At 40.6% G+C, this 20,084-nt stretch overlaps 1 protein-coding gene and 1 long non-coding RNA gene across 2 annotated transcripts; one reads left to right on the plus strand and one right to left on the minus strand.

The window, feature by feature from the left end:
* Positions 1-418: 418 nt before the first annotated feature.
* LOC125549574 (B3 domain-containing protein Os06g0194400-like) lies at positions 419-1,749 on the minus strand. The gene is made up of 4 exons (XM_087545720.1): positions 1,508-1,749; positions 1,157-1,331; positions 830-1,036; positions 419-454 (listed from the first exon to the last, which is right to left on the minus strand). Exons 1-4 carry the CDS (start codon positions 1,747-1,749, stop codon positions 419-421), a joined length of 660 nt encoding a protein of 219 aa, XP_087401846.1.
* A 13,178-nt stretch (positions 1,750-14,927) lies between these two features.
* On the plus strand, positions 14,928-19,656 carry LOC125546386 (uncharacterized). The gene is made up of 2 exons (XR_015599231.1): positions 14,928-15,235; positions 15,311-19,656. It is a non-coding gene; the product is annotated as an uncharacterized LOC125546386 (long non-coding RNA).
* The last annotated feature ends 428 nt before the right edge of the window (positions 19,657-20,084 follow it).

The raw sequence follows: 20,084 nt of genomic DNA on the forward strand, positions 1-20,084 counted from the left end.
TACACATTTCAGAGGCCCATATACCGGGCAAGGCAACAAAAGTAGAGTCTTTCATAAGCCATCTAAGACATACTATACATACCCAAAAGCACTATATCAAATTAATTTTATAAACGCTCTAGCATCCCTGTAATCAACTAGTTTTGTAGAAATGAAAATTTTAGCCAACAGTTATTCTTTTCATGTTTACAACTAACTGCAATGCAGGACACAAAATTATGGCGGGCAGAATCATACGAAAACAGAAGCTTCACGATTGTACCAGCCATGTGGCTGCTACACAACAAAAGGGCTTATAAATAAACTTTAAAAATACTCAATTCAAATTTTCAACAAATGCTGACAATAATATGAACAAATTACCCGCTCCCATCTGAATCTTCGAATCTCAGTATATCACACCCTCATGATTTGGCATTCATTTGTAGTAGGAACTTTGTCTGATAATGTAGACCTGCATCATTTACATAACAACGGGTATATCAAAGGGCCGGTGTAATATGATTGAGCTTCAATGAAATAATTATAGTACTTTGTTTGGGCTTTACGCCTAAGTAAGTATTTCTGATAATGGCATTAGAGTAATTTTGACCGGGGGGGGGGGGGGGGGGGGGATTAATCATAATAATTTAATATAAATTATAAACAAGAAATAAGAATATAAATGGCTTATGCTCATTTGATATGAATTTCAGGAATCAAAATAATAGATGATGAAGGTGTTGCCGGCGCATATCCTAATTCTGTGAAGTGCACAACCATTCTCACTAGAGGACATATATAGGGTTCCATATATAGCTAGACACATAATAAGAAATAAGAATCTCACATAGAACTTGTTCCACACGACCCACTCGAACACCAAGCAATCACCATCAACCAGGTTGTGCTCCAAGGCGAACTTTCTCCATCCGGCGCTGAGGACCGTCTTAAGCGCGAGGTAGAGCGTTTCATACTCGTCACCCTCCTCGTCCTCCAAAGTGATTCTATGATCACTCTCTAGGAGATACAGCCGGCAGAACTGCGTCGGGAGGCCCTGTCAGCAATCCAAACCAACGCCCCACAATCATCAGACAGATCGACGAAGACGGTTTCAACTTTCAATAAGGGAAGGGAGTGAAGTGAGTAATGCAAGAGTGAGTGGGGGCTTAATTACGAGCCAGAAGCCTCCAGTGACATGAGACTGTTTCATGGGCTTCACAAAGCTGGGGTTGCCGCCGGGCACCAGCTTACGCAGCAGCTCTTGGGCCTTGGAGTTGGCATGGAGTCTGGCCTCGTCTGTGGCGTACACTCGATTAATCAAGTCACTCCTCGTGCTGCTCGCCCTCCTCCTTGAAAACAATCATCAATCAAATCAAATGCTGCGGTGCATGGAGAGGAATGATGGGGGTACGTTCCTCCTCCTAATCTTCTTCTTCTCTACCAAGGTTGGGTAGTCATCCTAGATACATAGTACATTACACCAAGTTAATCCTAGATACATACATCTTTGGGTATTAAAGATCGCGTACGTACCTCGTAGCAGTACTTGGGCTGCTTGGGGAGGCTGGCAACACGGCCGGACTGCCGGACCGCGGCGTCCCGCGGCACCCGCTTCTGCTTCACGGACTGCCGGACCGGCGAGGGCTTGGGGCCGGCGGCCTCCCTGACGGCTGCGGAGAGCTGGTGCAGGTGCAGCTCCTCCAGCTTGCGATTGTTCTCCTCTATCTGCCTCCGGCGCTGCTCCTCGTACGCGATCGCTCCGGCCATTTCTTCTGTTGTTGGGGAGACGAACGCAACAGAATGAACGGGAGGAGATGAGATGCGGCGGCCGGCCTATAAATTGGGCGATCGAGATTCAAAAGCTCAAACGTTCGAAATCGCTTGCGCTTTCTCAGGGATTCTGTTGATGTGATCAGCACGCTTCATTTACGGCCAAGCAAGTTCGGTAGGGCCCGGCATTCGTGGCATAATTCCATAAACAAATCCCGCATATACAAACTCTAACGTACTCTTTCCATTTTATATTTTAGAAGAAGAACATAGAAGGCGTATCGGCCGTTTTTCCAAATCCACGGTTTCCATAATAAACTGATTCGTAACCTAACACGGAAATAGGAAACTCATGTACGTAGAAAGGGGCCACTCACACAGAAACAGGAACAGGATGGATCTTATCCAAATAAGAAAATCCACACAACACAAACATAATTTTCCATCTAAAAAACACACAAACATAATTTTCCTACAATTAATTGTATTTAAAAAATGCTTCCGTAGTTTTAAAAAGTTCTCATGTATTTCAAAACATATCCATGCATTTAATAAAATATTCATGTAGTTTATTAAAAGTGTTCGCATACTTATTATTAAAAAAATATTAGTATGGTTTTAGAAAAGCTTCTGCCGTTATAGAATGTTCATGTGTTTGTCAAATGTAGTTTACATTTTTTTTTCAAAGAACAAATAAACTAAAGAAAAAATGGGAAAAAACTTAAAATAAAAATAGAAAGATGAAAAAATTAGAGAAAAGGGAATCAGAAAAAAAGGTAAAAATAAAATATAGACTAATAGATGAACTAGGGTTCACCCAGTGCCAAAAACTGCATCAAAACAAAAGTTGTTTGACTAAAAGTAATTGGAGGGGTCGAAAGAGCTTACCTCCCTCGAGGTGGAGGCATCTCGATCAGCCAAAACGATGAAGAAACGGAGGAGATCAAGGGGGATTGGAGGGTCGAAGGAGCTTACCTCCCTCGACGTGGAGGCATCTCGATTAGCACAGCTTGCCCAACCTTTAGAATCTTTTTCCCATGAGGAACTCCTCCCACCACTCCTTGCTGAAGGATATGCGTTTCAAGCGTTTGTCTGTTCCCGTCTTGTATGCAGCAGTGCTGACAAAACAAGCTTCTGAGGTAACTTCTGGGATGCCGTCATGGATGAAGAACAAAAAGAGCACTGATGTCAGCCACCACCACATGGGTTTTGATGGGAAAAAGGAAAAGAAAAAGAACTATGAAAACACTCCATCACATTTTTGGTAATGTTACCTCCTTGCTGGTGTTCCATCCATATGCATGATGGTGGTGTGATACATCGTGTTCATTATCTCTGAACAAATAGTTGATCTGTTCATTTTTCTCCTTAGATGTTATTCTTTGTTTTGTTACTCATACAAGCATGCTCTACTAAGAGATTATGAATATGCATGAGATGCTCGAGTAGGGCGTTTCGGTGCTCAGACTCATCTGCACCCGGTTATAAAAAAATTGTAAAAAATTCAAAAACCATTCAAAAAATTTCAAAAAAAAAATGTGTGCGGTAGACAATTTGATATGTGAGGCCCGCTCCAAATTTCAAGTCATTTGGACATTTGAGGAGCCCTCGGCAAAAAAAAAAATCGAGCCAAAATAGTACATGAACAATAAACATTTTTACAGACCCCCAATTTGTCCTTTTCGCTGAGAGCTCCTTAGATGTCCAAATGATGTGAAAATTGGAGCGGACAACACGCATCAAATTGTCTACCGCACAAAAAAACTTGAATTTTTGAATTTTCTAGTATTTGTTTTGATTTGATTTTTTCGTCAGCTCGGGTGTAGAGATGGATTTTCGTGAGATGCTCTCCGATCTGTATGCGAGGTAAATAATTTAAGTGGACTGCCATCCTTCATCTCTTCATTTTTTAAGAGCCGTGTATTTAGGGCGTAAGATTACTTGATTCATGTTTATGTATCATTCATGCCATGGTATTGTTTTGATGTATGCGGCGCAGTTTAGTCTCATGAAGACGGTCGTGACGAACCTCTCCATCGTGATGCCGTGAGGCGATGATAATGGCTCGATGACGTCGAGGACACCAATATCGAATAAAACTTTTCCCCATGATCTACCTCAAGAAAAAAATGCGTTGGAAGCTGGGGTAGTGCTACTCTGCTCGATCTTCCATCTCCCACTTTGGATATTCTTTGACATCATCTCACAGGGGACTTTGTGCATGTATTGGCTTCAATTTCCAAATTGTACAGTTGCCAGTGAGGTAAAATTTCACCATGCAGATGACTATGCATTGGCTCCTCTATGTTTTGTGTTGTTCTTCAGCGAAAATTATTGCACTTGACTAGTAGAGTTGTGGTGGTATGTAAATGCCAACACGACTTTGTTAATCAAGTTGATCGAATTTCTGCATTTGTTGCACCTTTTTCTCTAAACCATTTTGATCATTTTTTTCGAAGAATAGAACTAACACAATTCAATTATCAGGTCTTTGAGTCTCAATTAGCAAGGTGGAAATGTTCTTCATGCCTCAAGCATTGTTAGGTTCTGACAGTGACAATATGTTTTACAGTGTAAATGGCCCTTGGGTCGCTACAAATTTGTTTTGAGATTTGTACTTTTGCTAATATTGTGTTTTAAAAAGAATACTACTCCCTCTGTCCTATAATATGAGATCGTTTTGCAAGCTAAAACAGCTTGCAAAACGTTCTTATATTATGGGACGGATGGAGTATTTCTTTAGAGTTTTCATTGTCAGTATAGATCTTTTCTTAGATTCTTCAACGTTTCATAGTAAGATTCCTGAAATTGCTTTGCACAGTGATGACAGTGTGGTTGCTTTGAGAACAACTGCCATGTCATCGGCAGTTTGAAATTAATGATTGCCACCTCTTAATTGTATGGCTATATTTGTGTGCCAGAGCCGACGCGGTCCGCCAGAGCCGACGGGTGCGCCATATTCAAGGACAGTGGTGAGGTAGACGGGTGCGCCAGAGCTGACGCGGTCCGCGTAGCGGTCCTTCTGGAGATATCGCCCAATGCAACCGACGGGAAACTAGAGTCTAGCCTTCGTGGATCAGATCACCGCCTTCTTCCGCTCGCCGCTCTTCCTCCCAGACATCTCCCCTCCTTCTCTGGTGAACTTGAATCTCTTGAAATGTGGGTGGCTGCACCGATGAATGTGAAACGAGGGCACCACTTTTATACCAGGGGGGTGCCCCGCAGTAAGGGGCGCGATTCGCATGACATGCGGTCGCCACCGTAGGATCTGGTAGGGCGGAACGGCAGGGATCGACTCGGAGGGGCACGATCCGCGGGAGGGGGTGTGATCCGTGTGACCACCCTTCTCCACCGTCTGATCTGGAAGGTGCAAGCGGCTAGGATCGGCTCGACGGGTGCAATCCAGGTCACCAACGGTCTTTGCCATTGGGTCTGGAAGATTCGTGTGGCTACGATTAGCTCGGTGGCGGTGATCAGTAGGAGGACCAGATAGACCTATCAAGATTTGAGAATCTTCTGTCCTCGCTTTGTTTCATTTTTTTTCCTTTAATGTCGGAACTGGATTTGGAAATTGGGGAGGGGGAGGTTAGACTCATTTTCTATCTAAAGATTTCTTTTGTTATTTTTGGCAATCCCTTTTTGTTTTTGGTATGATTGGCTGGAAAAATCCAAGCATTTCTCACACCAATGAAGAAATTCAAGCATGTCATGAAGCACTCAACAAGAAAAGGCATCCCGTGAAGAAGATCAAGAAGGAAAAGGTCTCAAAATACATAAGCATCTAGGGGTGACTACAAGGAGGTCAATAAGAACGATTTTGTTTCCATGCGCATTGCCAATCCATATACTAAAGACGGGAATAATAAGTAAATCCTCACTTTTGGAATAGGATGCAATAGAAAGTTTATCACGAGGTGATGGAAGGACACTATACTAAACTTTATGACCAAAAGTGTGTAAATACCCGCAGAAGCATAACTATGCTTCTCAAGTAAACTAACTTGCGCCTCCCTTGCAATGAGGCATAATTGTGGTTTCCTTGCAGAGTGAGGTACACATGTGCTCCATCCAAAAGCACAACACACCCATGCTCCACATGAAGAACGCATGTGCTCCACACACCACACCCAAGCTTTGACAGAAGAAATTTGAAAGTAACCGAAAAACAAAGAAATCCCCCAAAAATTGGAAACTGAGAAAAACCAAAAGACCAGAAAAAACCCGCCCCAGAGCGAGAAACAGAACAATGTTTGTGACATTTTAAAAAAATGTTCCCGCATTTAAAAATATATTCTCCATGCTTTGAGAAAAGATTTTTAAAATGATAAAATAATGTTTGTGTAGTTTATAAAAATGTTTCGTACAATTCAAAAAAAATGCCTATGACATTAAAAACAGTGTTCAAGAACTTTTCAAAAGCTTGCACATTTATAAAAATGTTCATGGAAAAATGGTTAATGTGTTACAAGAATTTTACTGTACATATAAAAAACGTACAATGTAAATTTGGCAAATATTCAAAAATGTATTTAGAAAAATGTTTGCCGTCTATTAAAAAATGTTCAACCTTTATTTGAATATATTCAATGTATATAAATATAATTTACACCGTGTTTTTCTTTAAAAATCTGACTATAAAATATGAGAAAATAACAAAGAGGAATTAAATAAAAAACCAAAAATAGAAACAAATGAAATATGAAAATGAAAAACGAAAGAAAACTTGTAGTAATAATGGAAAAAACATAAAAAGGATGAGAAACTAGAGAGCTCCTCCTTGGCGCCTTTAACGCCCGTTACCCAAGCCAGCGCCTGCTGAGTCGCTTGCATGGGCCTGGCCCAGCAACGCTCGCTGGCTGCCGCTGCTCGTTCGCTGGCTGCTGCTGCTCGTTCGCTGGCTGCTGCCGTCGCTCGATCGTGGGCTCTTGCCGTTCGCTCGCTAGCTGCGTTGCTTGCTAAAAAAAAGCTGCCTGCTCGATCACTTTTTTAGGTTTGCTAAAAAAAATGCTACAGTACGTACTGGTTTTCTTGAAAAATAAACTGGTTTGCTACAGTATGTACTTTGGTGCTTTGAAAAAAGTTCATCAAATTCCGAAAAAGTTAATCGAATTCGAAAAAAAGTTCAACGAGTTCGAAAAAGTTCATCAAATTCGGAAAAAGTTCACCGTATTCAGAAAAAAGTTCACCGAATTCAAAAAAAGTTCACAGAATTCAGAAAAAAGTTCATCGAATTCCGAAAAAGTTCACCAAAATACGAAAAAGAAGTTCAACGAGTTCGAAAAAAAGTTCACCAAATTCGGAAAAAGTTCACTGTATTCAGAAAAAAGTTCACCGAATTCAGAAAAAATTCACAGAATTCGGAAAAGTTCACTGTATTCAAAAAAAGTTCACCGAATTCAAAAAAAGTTCACAGAATTCAGAAAAAAGTTCACCAAATACGAAAAAAAGTTCAACGAGTTCGAAAAAAAGTTCATCAAATTCGGAAAAAGTTCACCAAATTCAAAAAAAGTTCACAGAATTCGGAAAAAAGTTCACCGAATTCGGAAAAAGTTAATCAAATTTGAAAAAAATTCATCGGATTTAAAAAACATTCATCAAATTTTCGAAAAAACATCAAATTCAAGATATTGTCATCGATTTGCAGAAAAATTAGTGAAGTAAAAAAGTTTCGCGAATTTAAAAAAAGAAAGAAAAATAGAAAAGAAAAAGAAATAAAGAAAGGGAAAACAATCAAACAATCACATGAAAGGATATGGTGGGTTGGTCGTGGCGTCTTACTCTAAACCAACTGGTCGTGGGTTCGAGACCCAGCTCTGGCGCACCAGTTTTAGAAAACAGAAAAAACAAGTCAAAACTGGGCCGGCCCAACGTGACGAGGGGGGTATGGGCCCGTTAGCGAAAACAGAAAAAACAAGTCAAAACTGGGCCGGCCCAACATGACGAGGGGGGTATGCGCCCGTTAGCGAAAACGCCAGTTTGCAGCGTTTCATCGACGGGAGCGCCTATGTGCCGCCAGCTGCGAGTCCTGCCAAGGCTCACCTACAGGGAGCACGTGTTGGACCTGCCCAGTAACCGCGCGCTATTTGACGTCATTTTTTTTTGTTTTTCTTCCCTTCATTATTCATATTATTTATATCCTTTTTTGCTTTTCTAATTTCATCATATGGCCATATATATAAATACTTTGCTTAGAATTTTAAAAAAGGTTAAACATTCATTCAATTTTTTAAAACGTCTATATAAAAATGCTAATCATGTGTAAGAATTTTTGTATGAAATTAATAAAACATCAAACGTTTAAAAAATCTACATGCATTAAAACATTTCACATAATACTAAAAAATGTAAGTCACATTCATAGAAAATGTTCACAGGTTTCAAAATGTGTTTGTGACATTTTCATAAAAATGTATACGTAATGTTAAAAAATGTATAGTACCATTAAAAAATGTACTTGAAATTTGTCTTCATTCTGAACAAACTGCAACAACAGTTGAGTGGCTGAGTAGAAAGCGAACATGATCTATCATAGGCACGAGACCTTTATCCGAGGGACACATTATTGGGCTCCCTTTGGCATACACATTATTTTAAAAAGGGAACCATCTGCAGTTGCCCCCCTAAAAGTTTTTAGCTAGGTCAGAATAGGTTTGCCTTGCTTTTTGCCCTGTTTTCATTGGGTCTGTGCTTTGCCTTGTCTTGGATGTGTGCTTCTGAAAAGAAAGAGGGAACCATCTATCAGTATATGGCATTAATTGATAGCTGGGGAAATAAATGGACTGAATATGCTTATGGCATCTGGCAGATATGTGATTACATTCATTTTGTAGTGGGCTATGGTGCTGTATAACTGCACTATTAGCGAAAAATTGATATTTGTCGCACTATAAGTATTAATTGTACTAGAAGTTATATGAAAAGGAGATATTTGTGCATTATGATCCAGTAGAAGACTGTCATTACACAACACAAGATGCGAATAATTAATCCATAGTTGTGATGATAGATAAGGGACCCGGGTTTGCCTGCGGATGCGCATTATGGAGAAATTGGAAAACAAAGCTTATGTTTAGAAAAAAATGGAAACGGCATTACTTCTTTTCTTAGTATGATAATCCAAGCTAAGCAAAAACTCGTAAGGTAAACAATTGGCAGAGATATATTATTGTTGGATTCTATTTGAAGTTGATATGCTAGTGCATGTTGGCCTTCTTGGAGAACAACACAGAGTGGATGTTGGGCAACACGCCATTGTGGGCAATGGTGATGTCGTCAAGCAACTTGGAGAGCTCCCCGTCATTGCGAGTGGCGAGTAGCAGGTGGCGGGGCATGATGCAGGTCTTCTTGTTGTCCTTGGCCGCATTGCCCGCCAACTCCAGCATATGTGGTTAAAGATAACACCGAGACAAGATCAGCTACCACTCAGCTGAGCATGAAAAGAACATGAATGCATGAGGTCGGTCATTGATTGGTTACCTCGGCGGCAAGGTATTCGAGGGCGGCGGCGAGGTAGACGGGTGCGCCGGAGCCGACGCGGTCCGCGTAGCGGTCCTTCTTGAGATAGTGCCCGATGCGGCCGACGGGAAACTAGAGTCCAGCCTTTGTGGACCGGGTCACTACCTTCTTCCGCTCGCTGCTCTTCCTCCCGACCATCTCCCCTCCTTCTCTGACGAACTTGAATCCCTCTAAATGTGGGTGGCGGTGCTGATGGATGTGAACGCGAGGGCACCACTTTTATAGGGGGGTGCTCCTCGATAAGGGAGTGATTCGCATGACGTGTGGTGGCCACCTTCGGATCCGGGGGCAGTAGGGATCGACCTGGAGTGGCACGATCCGTGGGAGGGGTGTGATCTGTGTGACCAACGATCTCCACCATCAGATCTGGAAGGTGCAAACGGCTAGGATCGGCTCGGCTGGTGTGATCCATGTCACCAGCGATCATTGTCGTTGGATCTGGAAGATTCAAGTGGCTACGGTTAGCTCGGGGGCGTGATCTGTGGGAGGACCGGATGGACCAATCAGGATTTGAGAATCTTTTGTCCTCGCTTTGTTTTGTTTTTTCCTTTAATGTGGGAACTGAATTCAGAAATTGGGGAGGGGAAGGTTAGACTCTTTTTCACACCGAAGACTATTTTTTGTTATTTTTGGCAATCCCTTTTTGTTTTTGGTATGATTGACTAAAAAAATCCAAGAAGGACACTGGACTTGATTCTGCGTTTTACTTGGGTATAAGCACAAACGTGCTGACCTATATCCAACCTGTTCGTCCCCTTGCATTGCAGACTTTTCTTATAGCAATTGTTATTAGGTGGCCAAGTCTATATATGTATTAATGTGTAACCCATCAATTGGCAGATGCATCAATGGAATAATGCTAGTACAAGAAGCTTTATTCATAGCATCTGTTTCATGACAAACTGGATGGTTTAGTGTATTATGGTAATACTCATATGCTAATTAGCCCAATATATTACATGGCTAATAACTGGCACACTGATTAAACACACTTGTATGATGGTTAGTCCTAATTTGCTGATTAACATATTACTAATACATCGACTAAGCACATGAATTTAGCTGCAACCATGACAAACTTTCTCCCATATATTCAGGTAATTAAATGCATCTTGTAGATATTTTCATATTGTAAGTTCAATTAGAAATCTGTGGAGTTGGTTTTGATGTCTCTAATTTGTTAAAAAAAATGGGAACCGTAATTTTTGGTTAACATGTATACTTGTGAAGCTGAGATCAAAATCGAAGCCGTGAAAAAAAATCATTCTCTCATATTGGTGATGTATCAAATATCCTATAAGTTATGTAAAAGTCTTCTGACCTTGCGAGCATGGATCAATGTAGTTATTGTGGTGCAGCTGGCCATTTGGACTGACATGTTAATCAACGCATGTCTTCAATGCGCGAGTCTGCCTTCTGGGCCACTGGCAAGGTCAGAAGTAATACAAGAGCTGTACTAATTATATACGGTGAATGAAATTTATTATACAGGCTCGATGTATTAGAGCTGCACGAATCACGCGGAAACAGTCGGTTTTGATAACGACCTCGCGTGGCTGCATGTCCACTCATGATTTATCAGGGAAATAACTGGAATGAATATCCTTATGGCATCTGGCAAATACGTGATTACATTCATTTTGTAGTGGGCTATGGTGCTGTATAATTGCACTGTAAGCAAAATTTGATATGGGTCGCACTGTAAGTACTAATTGTACTAGATGTTATATGGGAAGGAGATATTTATGCATTATGATCCAGTAGAAGACTGTCATTACACAATAGTAGTTGAGAGGATAGATAAGGGACAACCGGGTCTGCCTGCGGATGCGCATTATGGGAAAAGTGGAAAGAAACATTTATGTTTAGAGAAAAAAAACGGAAGCGTCATTACTTCTTTTCTTGGCATGAGGATCAGATCCGTATGGCAAGCAGGTGCAGCCTGTGCGATGGAACAGGGCCCCAAAATTTCTGGGGCCCCAAAAATTATCTTAAATCGCAATTAATAATAGCATTAATGGAGGGAATATCCAAGCAACGCTTCATGTCCTGTACAACGTTCCAACTACCAACGCCAACCAGTTCCAAATTCGAAGGCTTTCTCTTGACCTCTCTCTCCACTTAAATAGTAACAATTAATAGTATAAATCACTGCTAAGTTTTTTTGTGAGAAAATTTTCGATCTATTCATCTTTAAAATCATGGCAGTACAACGAATGCCAGAAATAATAAAAACTACATCCATATCCGTAGACCACCTAACAACGACTACCAGCACTGAAGCAACAAGCATCATACTAGGAACTAGTACAACTTATTGCTATTCTTCGCCGGTTTTTTCCGTTATCCTTGAATCAAATCACTTCACAAATTCTTCAAAGAAATTTTAGTATAGCAATGGATTGATATTCTCCGATCTCATTTGTGTTTTTTCTTCTCATCATATATCTCCCTTGTATTATTATTGGGAAGATTATGTTTATGGTGTGCTAAATAAATAATATATTCATAATTATTATTTTCTATATAAAGGGCCTAGTTTCATGATATTTTGCACCTCGCGTATGGCCCTGATGAGGATCCAAGCTAAGCAAATACTCGTAAGGTAAAAAATTGCAGAGATATATTATTCTTGGATTCTGTTTGAAGTTGATATGCTATTGCATGTTTGCCTTCTTGGAGAACAACACAAAGTGGATGTTGGGCAACACGCCACTATGGGCGATCGTGATGCCGTCAAGCATCTTGGAGAGCTCCTCGTCGTTGCGAGTGGCGAGAAGCAGGTGGCGCGGCATGAGGCGGGTCTTCTTGTTGTACTGGGCCACATTGCCCGCCAACTCCAGCATATGTGGTTTAAAGTGAACACCGAGACAAGATCAATTACCACTATGTTGAGCATGAACGGAACAGGAATCTATGAGATCGGTCGTTGGTTGGTTACGTCGGCGGCAAGGTATTCGAGGACGGCGGCAAGGCCAATGGGGCCGCTGGAGCCGACGCGGTCCACGTAGCGTCCCTTCTTGAGATAGTGCCCGACGTGGCCGGCGGTAAACTAGAGTCCAGCCTTTGTGGATCGGGTCACCGCCTTCTTCCGCTCGGCACTCTTCCTCTCGTCCATCTCCCGTCCTTCTACGACGAACTTCAATCTCTCGAAATGTGGGCCGCGACACTGATGAATCTAAACGCAAGCTTATCACTTTTATAGGGAGTGCTCCGGAGTAATGGGCGCGATTCACATGACATGTAGTCGACACCTTCGGATCTAGGAGGGCGGGCGACAGGGATCGACTCAGAGGGGCATGATCGATGGGAGGGGGTGCGATCTGTGTGACCAACGTTCTCCACCGCAAGATCTGGAAGGTGCAAATGGCTAGGATCGGCTCGGCTGGTTCTATCCATGTCGCCGACGTCTTTGCCATTGGATCTGGAAGATCCATGTGGCTACGATTAGCTCGGGGCATGATCCGTGCGAGGACCGGATGGACCAATCAGGATTTGAGAATCTTCTGTCCTCGCTTTGTTTCGTTTTTTCTTTAATGTGGGAACTCAATTCGAAAAATTGGGGAGGAGACTCTTTTTCAAACCAAAGTTTTTTTTGTTTTGTTACTTTTGGCAATCCATTTTTGTTTTTAGTATGATTGACTGAAAAAAGTCCAAGCATTTCTCGCACCAATGAAGAAATTCAAGCATGTCATGAAGCACTCAACAAGAAAAGGCATCATGTGAAGAAGATCAAGAAGGACAAGGTCACAAAATACATAAGCATCTAGGGGTGACTACAAGGAGGTCAATAAGAACAGTTTTATTTCCATGCACATTGCCAATCCATATACAAGAAAGGAATAAAAAGTACTCTCTCTGTGTAGTGTCAAAAATCGTCTTATATTATGGGACGGAGGGAGTAATTCCTGACTTTTGGAATAGGATCCAATAGAAAGTTTATCATGAGGTGATGAAAGGGCACAAGACTAAACTTTATGACCAAAAGTATGTCAACCCCCGAGCTCTGATGGACGAAAATTGAAAGTAACTGGAAAACAAAAAGAACCCCATAAAATTGGAAAGAAAAATCAAAAATCCAGAGAGAAAAAACCGCCCCAGTGCGTGGAATAAAAAAATGTTCATGACATTATAGAAAATGTTTCCGCGTTTAAAAAATATGTTCATCATGCCTTAAGAAAATATTTTTACAATGATAAATAATGTTCATGTAATTTAGAAAAATGTTGCGTGCACTTTAAAAAAATTTCTATGACATTAAAATAGTGTTCAAGAACTTTTCAAATGCTTGCACATTTACAAAATGTTCATGGAAAAATGTTTAATGTGTTACAAGAAAAGTTTACCGTGCATATAAAAAAAAGCTACAATGTAAATTTGGCAAATGTTCAAACATGTATTCAGAAAAATGTTCACCGTCTATTAAAAAATGTTCAACCTTTATGTGAAAATATTCAGCCTATATACTTGAAATGTACACCTTGATTTTCTTAAAAAAACAATCTGACTATAAAAAACAGAAAATACCAAAGAAGAAAGAAATAAAAAATAAAAATTGAATCCAAATAAATTCAAAATGAAAAGGAAAGAATTCTGGAAGTAACAACGGAAAAAAGGATGGAAAACTATAGAGAAAAACACAACCGTGGAAGGTTCTAAAACCAGCTTGCAGTGTTCCATAGATGGGTGTGCCGCATGTTGCGAATCCTACTGAGGCTCACCTACAGGGAGCTCGTGTTGGCCCTGTCCAGTAACCGCGCGCTACTCGTCATGTTTTTTTTTTCGTTTATTATACACATTGTATATATCTTTTTTATTTTCAAATTTCTTTATATTTCATAATATTTTACACGTACACACACATGTGTATAGAAAATGTGTGTGTGTGCGTGTATGTGTGTGATTAACATTTATTATACACATAATATTTTACACATACACACACACATAATATTTTAAATTCTACACAAAGTATATGGAAAATGTTAATCACGCACTCAATTTTTTTAGACGTGTATAGAAAATGCTAATCATGTGTATGGATTTTTTTGTAAATTAATAAATATCAGACGTTTAAAAAATCAACATGCATTAAAATAATGGCATAATTCTAAAAAATGTAAGTTATATTCATGGAAAAGGTTCACAGTTTTAAAGAATGTGTTCGTGACATTTTCGTGAAAATGTATACGTAATGTTAAAAAAAGTTTAGTGCCACTAAAAAATGTGCATGAAATTATAAAGAGATATTCTAGCAAATCAAAACAGGTTCGTGACCTTTTAAGAAAATCTTTACAAAATGTAAAGAAACGTTCGTGCAGGATAATTTTTTCCCGTTAACAAAAGGTAGGTGGCATTATAAAGAAATATGCACATGTTTCAAATAATTACATGAAAGTTTAAAAAATGCTTGTACAATGTAAAAAATGTTTGTTGCCATTAAAATTGTACTATGTGTATTTAGGAAATGGTAATCTTACCTTATCTTTACCTACTAATAAACCACCGATTGCTTCTGGTCGTCCGTCGTTACTACTTTTGCAAAAATGTACCTGTAGTTTTGGGTATTCAACCCGCAGTCCTTTTTAAAGTGGTAAATATAAGAAAACGTTTCGTTCTTGCAAAAGAGACCCTGTAGTTTTGGGTATTCAACCCGTGGACCGAGCAGACTGAAAAAAAAAACCACACACGGAGGACGGGCTCACCTCCTCTCCCTCTCGCCCACGATGTCCTCGCCGCCGCCACCACCCATGCCGTCCGCTTCCGGTGAGCTCCGGCGCCACGCACCATGCCCCTGAGCTCCCAACGGTCCTCTCCTCGCTCCCCTCCAGCCAGATTCTCTGCTCCCGGCCTCTACCGCCCGCTCGCAACCCCATCCCCATGGCTAGGGTTTCAGGCAGGGCTTCGCCGGCGTCAAGGGCATCTTCACGGAGATGTGAAGGACGCCATGGACCTGCAGCTCCTCATGGTTTTATCATGTTCCTATCTCATCCGCTCCCTTTCCCGTCCCTTCCCCAACTCGATTCCTTCCCTTCTTGCGCAGGTCAGCGGGGAGGAACCCTAGCCGGCAGCACCTCCTCACCTTGGATGACGCCTCTGCTGCGCCAAGATAGGGCAAGCAACCCCATCTGCTCTCAATCTCTCCCATTAGCACAAGTCCAGTTTTTTTGAACAAAATTCTGCTACTACACGAACAAGTCCATGAATAGATCTATTTTTATTTGTGAATTGATATCCTTCCAAACACAAACAGTGTATATATGTGTTGTTTTTATTTTTGTACCCTTTTCATTTTTGTGCTTTTATATGTAAGCTCATAAAATAGTTATACTGAAAATGACATGTAAGTTCTTACTGTGGGAGTATGACGACATGAAATTCTAACTGAATTCTTTTCAGCTGGAAAACGCCTTTCTACAAAAAGGAAATAAATTATTCAATTCTTGGTTCCACATAGTCCTAATTGCTTACAGTTTTATCTCTGTTCAATCTATCTTACTGAATTTCTGAACAACCAGGGTTGCTAGCATGCTGTGTGGTGGATTTGTTTTTTTGAAATTGTTTCACGGCTATTTGAGTGCTTTTGTTCGTTCTGTTCATCAGTTCTTTCTAGTATAGTGACTCAAGAAGTGATTCTTCTGCAAAGTGATGTGCTCTCAATCGAGCCAGGCTCCAGGAAAGGTGACCAAGTGGTGTGTGTTTACCTAGCCGAGCATAATCTGAACGACTCCAACTGTTGTGTACAAATCCAGCTATGCAAGTGCAAGTAAAACTACGGTGGTTGTTGCATCCACAAGCTGAGTACAAGGCAGGCTGACTACTAGGAGCCAGTATGACAAGTCTACAAAGATCTCCAGTACTGACAAGGCTCAGTCTGTACAAGGTAAAGATCATAGTGTACTTCACCCTTGATTATTTCTGAAATGAGATGTTTTTCAGTGGATTGATATGTGAGCTGAGAGTGTGCCGGTTCCCTTTGGCTGGTTGGTTAATTGTTGTCCATGTGGTTTCCAGGATTTTCGTATGTTTGTAAGCTTGTCATTATTCTTATTTTCCAGACTAGATCTGACTGCGGGTATAAAACTTTCTTATTTACTCGATTTGCTACTCATGCAGGGGGTGTCTCAGTCTGGTTTGCCGTAGGTCTTCATCGCTATGTTGAATCACATGCTCCTTATAGTCTAATGCAAGTTGCTCATATTCAGAAAATTGGTTACTCTTGAATGAGGAAATAAGGTGCTGATATAAGCATTAACATTAGAGTTCACAATCAGGAACTAACTAAAGCATTAACATTGTATAGACTGTATACATTAAAACAATCAGTGCCGATGCTAATTTCAGCCTTTTATTTCTGGAGTCAAGGGATAACCTTTATTTGAATGGTTATATTTTTATTTCAATTGGAAACAATCTTGATGCACCATTGAAGTTATTTAATAAGAACTATCAACTACTCCTTTTCTATTTTTGCATATTAATGGCCCCAGGTACTCAACTGAGGAACACACCATGCCACTTCGAATCAATATTATCACCATGTATGGAAGATACTAGGAACCATGACTTTCTGATGAATATTCTTATGCCATAGAAGTTTCTCACTTATATAAATTAAATTTAACTCACAATATAGAATGCACTTAGTAAAATAAAAAATATCAGAACAAAAGTAGAAATTTTCCCCAAACAATTATGTTTACACTTCTCCTACTGTTTAGAGGTTGGTTTAGTTTTACCCTGTCAAGAAAAAATCATATATAGTTCTCCAGAATTGGCCTGGCTTATCACATTACGAAGATCCACACTGTGGTAGTTCCCTTTGTAAACATGTACTTTCAATCGTGGTGATATTTTTCAACCTAGATGTACCACATCATGCAAGTTAGATAAAGAATACAAATAAGAAATAACTAGGCCATATTAATGGTGGTTTCACTCTAAATAGGACTAAGCATAAGCTTGTAAAATAAAGAGCACATTAGTTGATTCTCTACATATAATATCACTGCATATTACATTCAGGTTGTATAAGACTGAATTTGTTTTTTCTGTTCGGTTCCGCAGATGTCAGTGTGAACTGGTCACTGCTTTCGGAAAGTGTAGGTAAGTGGGTTACATTTTAGAAGATAACACAATATTGGTGATGCCTTATGGACACATCGCTGTTAAGGATAATGCTTTTGCAATGAGTATTGACATTTCTGGTTGGTATAATGCAACACGGTTGAATCTCTTTGTAACATTGCAACTGAATATCTTGCATGCAATTCAAGGTGTACAGTGATGTCGAGTGCACCGGGTTTGCAGAGCTGCCCCAAGTGCAAGCTCTACATTGACAGAGTGGATGCTTGCACCTTGCGCCTGCAGGTAACTATTGGTTCCCCAAGTCTCCTTCCTACGTGTGGGCACTGTATTTGGTACTTGTGTGGATCCACAATTTCTAGGTTGTAGAAACTGCAGGACTACATGGTGATTTGTCAATGATCTTAAGTTGGCCGACTCTACTACATGGAAAGAATTAATTATGCAAATCCAAACTATTTCTGTATAAAGACTGGATACTACTGTTAATACTGATTTGGTTAACAACATTTAGCTCATGCAACTCTAATGCCAGTTTGGCCATCACTATCAGAAGTAACACCTATACAAGCTCTATTAGTAAACATCACAATTCATGAGTGTTGTTTGACATCACATTAGTGAGCTCCTCGCTCTTGTGATCCTGTGTTATGGAGTCATAACCATTTTCAGTTATTTTCATGCCAACACATTCGATGTTTTCTGTTTAATGTTAAATCATAACCATTAATTAGTCCATCAATGTCTTTTAGTATGTGTTTTCACTGCAAAAGCTTAACCATTGCAGTTTCCTGTGTGTAGAAGCTTGTAGACAATTTTGTTAACTGATTTCTGTGATTTGTTTTCTGTATGTAGCCCCCACTTATGTGGATGGTTCGGCATATCCATATAAGCTTTGTCTTGCAATGATGGTCCAAAGTTTCAAAAAATATATTATATGAAGTTTCAAATTACTTTTTAAAAGTTTGATGCATCTCAAGGACAGTTAGTGGTTGTGTCCCGTATCTAAGCAGCACACAATTGTTGAAGGGTCATGACAGAATCAGAATTTCCAGCATTCCTTTTCCAAGGTAGCATGGATTCGGGAACTTATTCATCAGACTAATTAGAGAATATTTTTACTAATCTGGGCCGGATAACGTGGCGGCTCGAGTGACTAGGGGCGGCGTGGCTGCTAGATGCAGAACAGCGGTGGATGCTGGAGCTTGAAGGGTCCAGATCCATGCGCGGTAGGGGTTGGGGAGGCGGATCCAGAGATGGGCGACGAGGAAAGGGTCGCTGGTGACGACGAGGAAGGCCGGAGCGCGTCTTCCCAGGTGGATCCATGGCATCCGCGACTCCTGGGCATAAAGGAGACATGGAGGTGAGGGACAGAAGGAGGCGCGGTGCGGCGACCTTACGTATTGAAAGTTCACTTCACAAATCTGGAGAACTAGCTGTAACCCCCTTCTCATATCCTTGCACAGGTAAGCAACAAAGTTTGTTTTGGTGATTTTTGCCTTCTTTGATTGATACTTTTGAAGCATCAATGGGTCTCATTTGTTTGTCAATTCGTCAGTTTACTGTAGCCTATATAGCTGTTGCCGACAGTAAACTATATTTGATTGACAAGCAACACATCATGCACTCCTACATACATGGATTCTGTTTGTACTTGACAGCAACAGACTACTCCAATGTATGAATATGTTTGTTTAAAAATGGCAGAATATGTATGAATATTAACTTCATACATGGAGTAAATTCGTAAAAGATGTATGGGATGAGTTTACTGATAAAAAAAGAATACAGAATGCCTGAATGACCCCAATGTACCCAGCTCTCACCGCCATATAGCTAGCACAAGAGCTTAAAAGCAAAGTGCCAGCATGCCTCATACATGTTCCAAGATAAACTAGAACATAGCTACAAATGTAATGCATCAGCAACGTTGTCTGCTACTCTGCTTCACGTACAGCGTCATTGCACATTCAGTTAGGTACGTGCAGGACCTTGCAACATTCAGTCAAGCAAGTAGCCGCTGTTGTTGGAACGCCGTTGTGTGGGCAGTGCTGAAGCAGTCGGCTCGTCCTCGGATTAGAGCAGTGCCGAGTCCGCCGGGTCGTCCTCGCAGCGGGGAAGTCCCGAGGCTGCCGGGTCACAATCGAGTGCAGCAGCGCCGCGGCCACCGGGTCGCCGCCTGATAGAACACCAAGGCTACCAGGCCATCGTAGCATCAAGCAGCGCCGAGGGCCCATCTTTTTTTATTTGTACTATAACAATATGAAGTTTGTATTTTAACAATCTTTGATTATTTTACATGTATTATGTCCAGCTTGCTGTTGCGAGTCCTTGTTTATTCTTGTGACAAATTTAACTATGATTTTCAGCTCATGGTGCAGTGGTCAATATTAAGATGAAGATAGAAAGATTTTTAACAGAAAAATAAAAGGAGAAGTTCTAATAAAATATGCAATGCCCCGTAGCAACGCACGGGCATTTTACTAGTACTAATAAAGCACGGACTGTTTCTGGTCCTCCGTCACGCCATTTTACAAATAAACCCCTCGGTTTTCTGTAAATCAACCCGCAATACATGTTTAAGTTACAATCGAACCGTTTTTTCTCATTTTCTCAGAAAAACCCCTGACGTTTTAGACAATCAACCCACCGTCCATATTTAAGTCAGCCGAAACGTTTTTTTAGTTTTAATAGAAAACCCCTTGACGTTTCAGTTAATCAATCCAAAGTTT

Source organism: Triticum urartu, chromosome 3A (genome assembly GCF_056163025.1).
Source record: "Triticum urartu cultivar PI428250 chromosome 3A, HENAU_Tu73, whole genome shotgun sequence".
Lineage (NCBI taxonomy): Eukaryota > Viridiplantae > Streptophyta > Magnoliopsida > Poales > Poaceae > Triticum > Triticum urartu.

Excerpts from the sequence above, each read along its gene's own strand:
- LOC125549574 (XM_087545720.1), bottom strand. The coding sequence starts at position 1,749 with ATGGCCGGAGCGATCGCGTACGAGGAGCAGCGCCGGAGGCAGATAGAG. Across the intron at positions 1,332-1,507 it reads TACTGCTACGAGGTACGTAC|GAGGAGGGCGAGCAGCACGA; the intron begins GCGATCTTTAAT and ends ATTGTTTTCAAG. Across the intron at positions 455-829 it reads TCGTGTGGAACAAGTTCTAT|GTCTACATTATCAGACAAAG; the intron begins GTGAGATTCTTA and ends TAAATGATGCAG.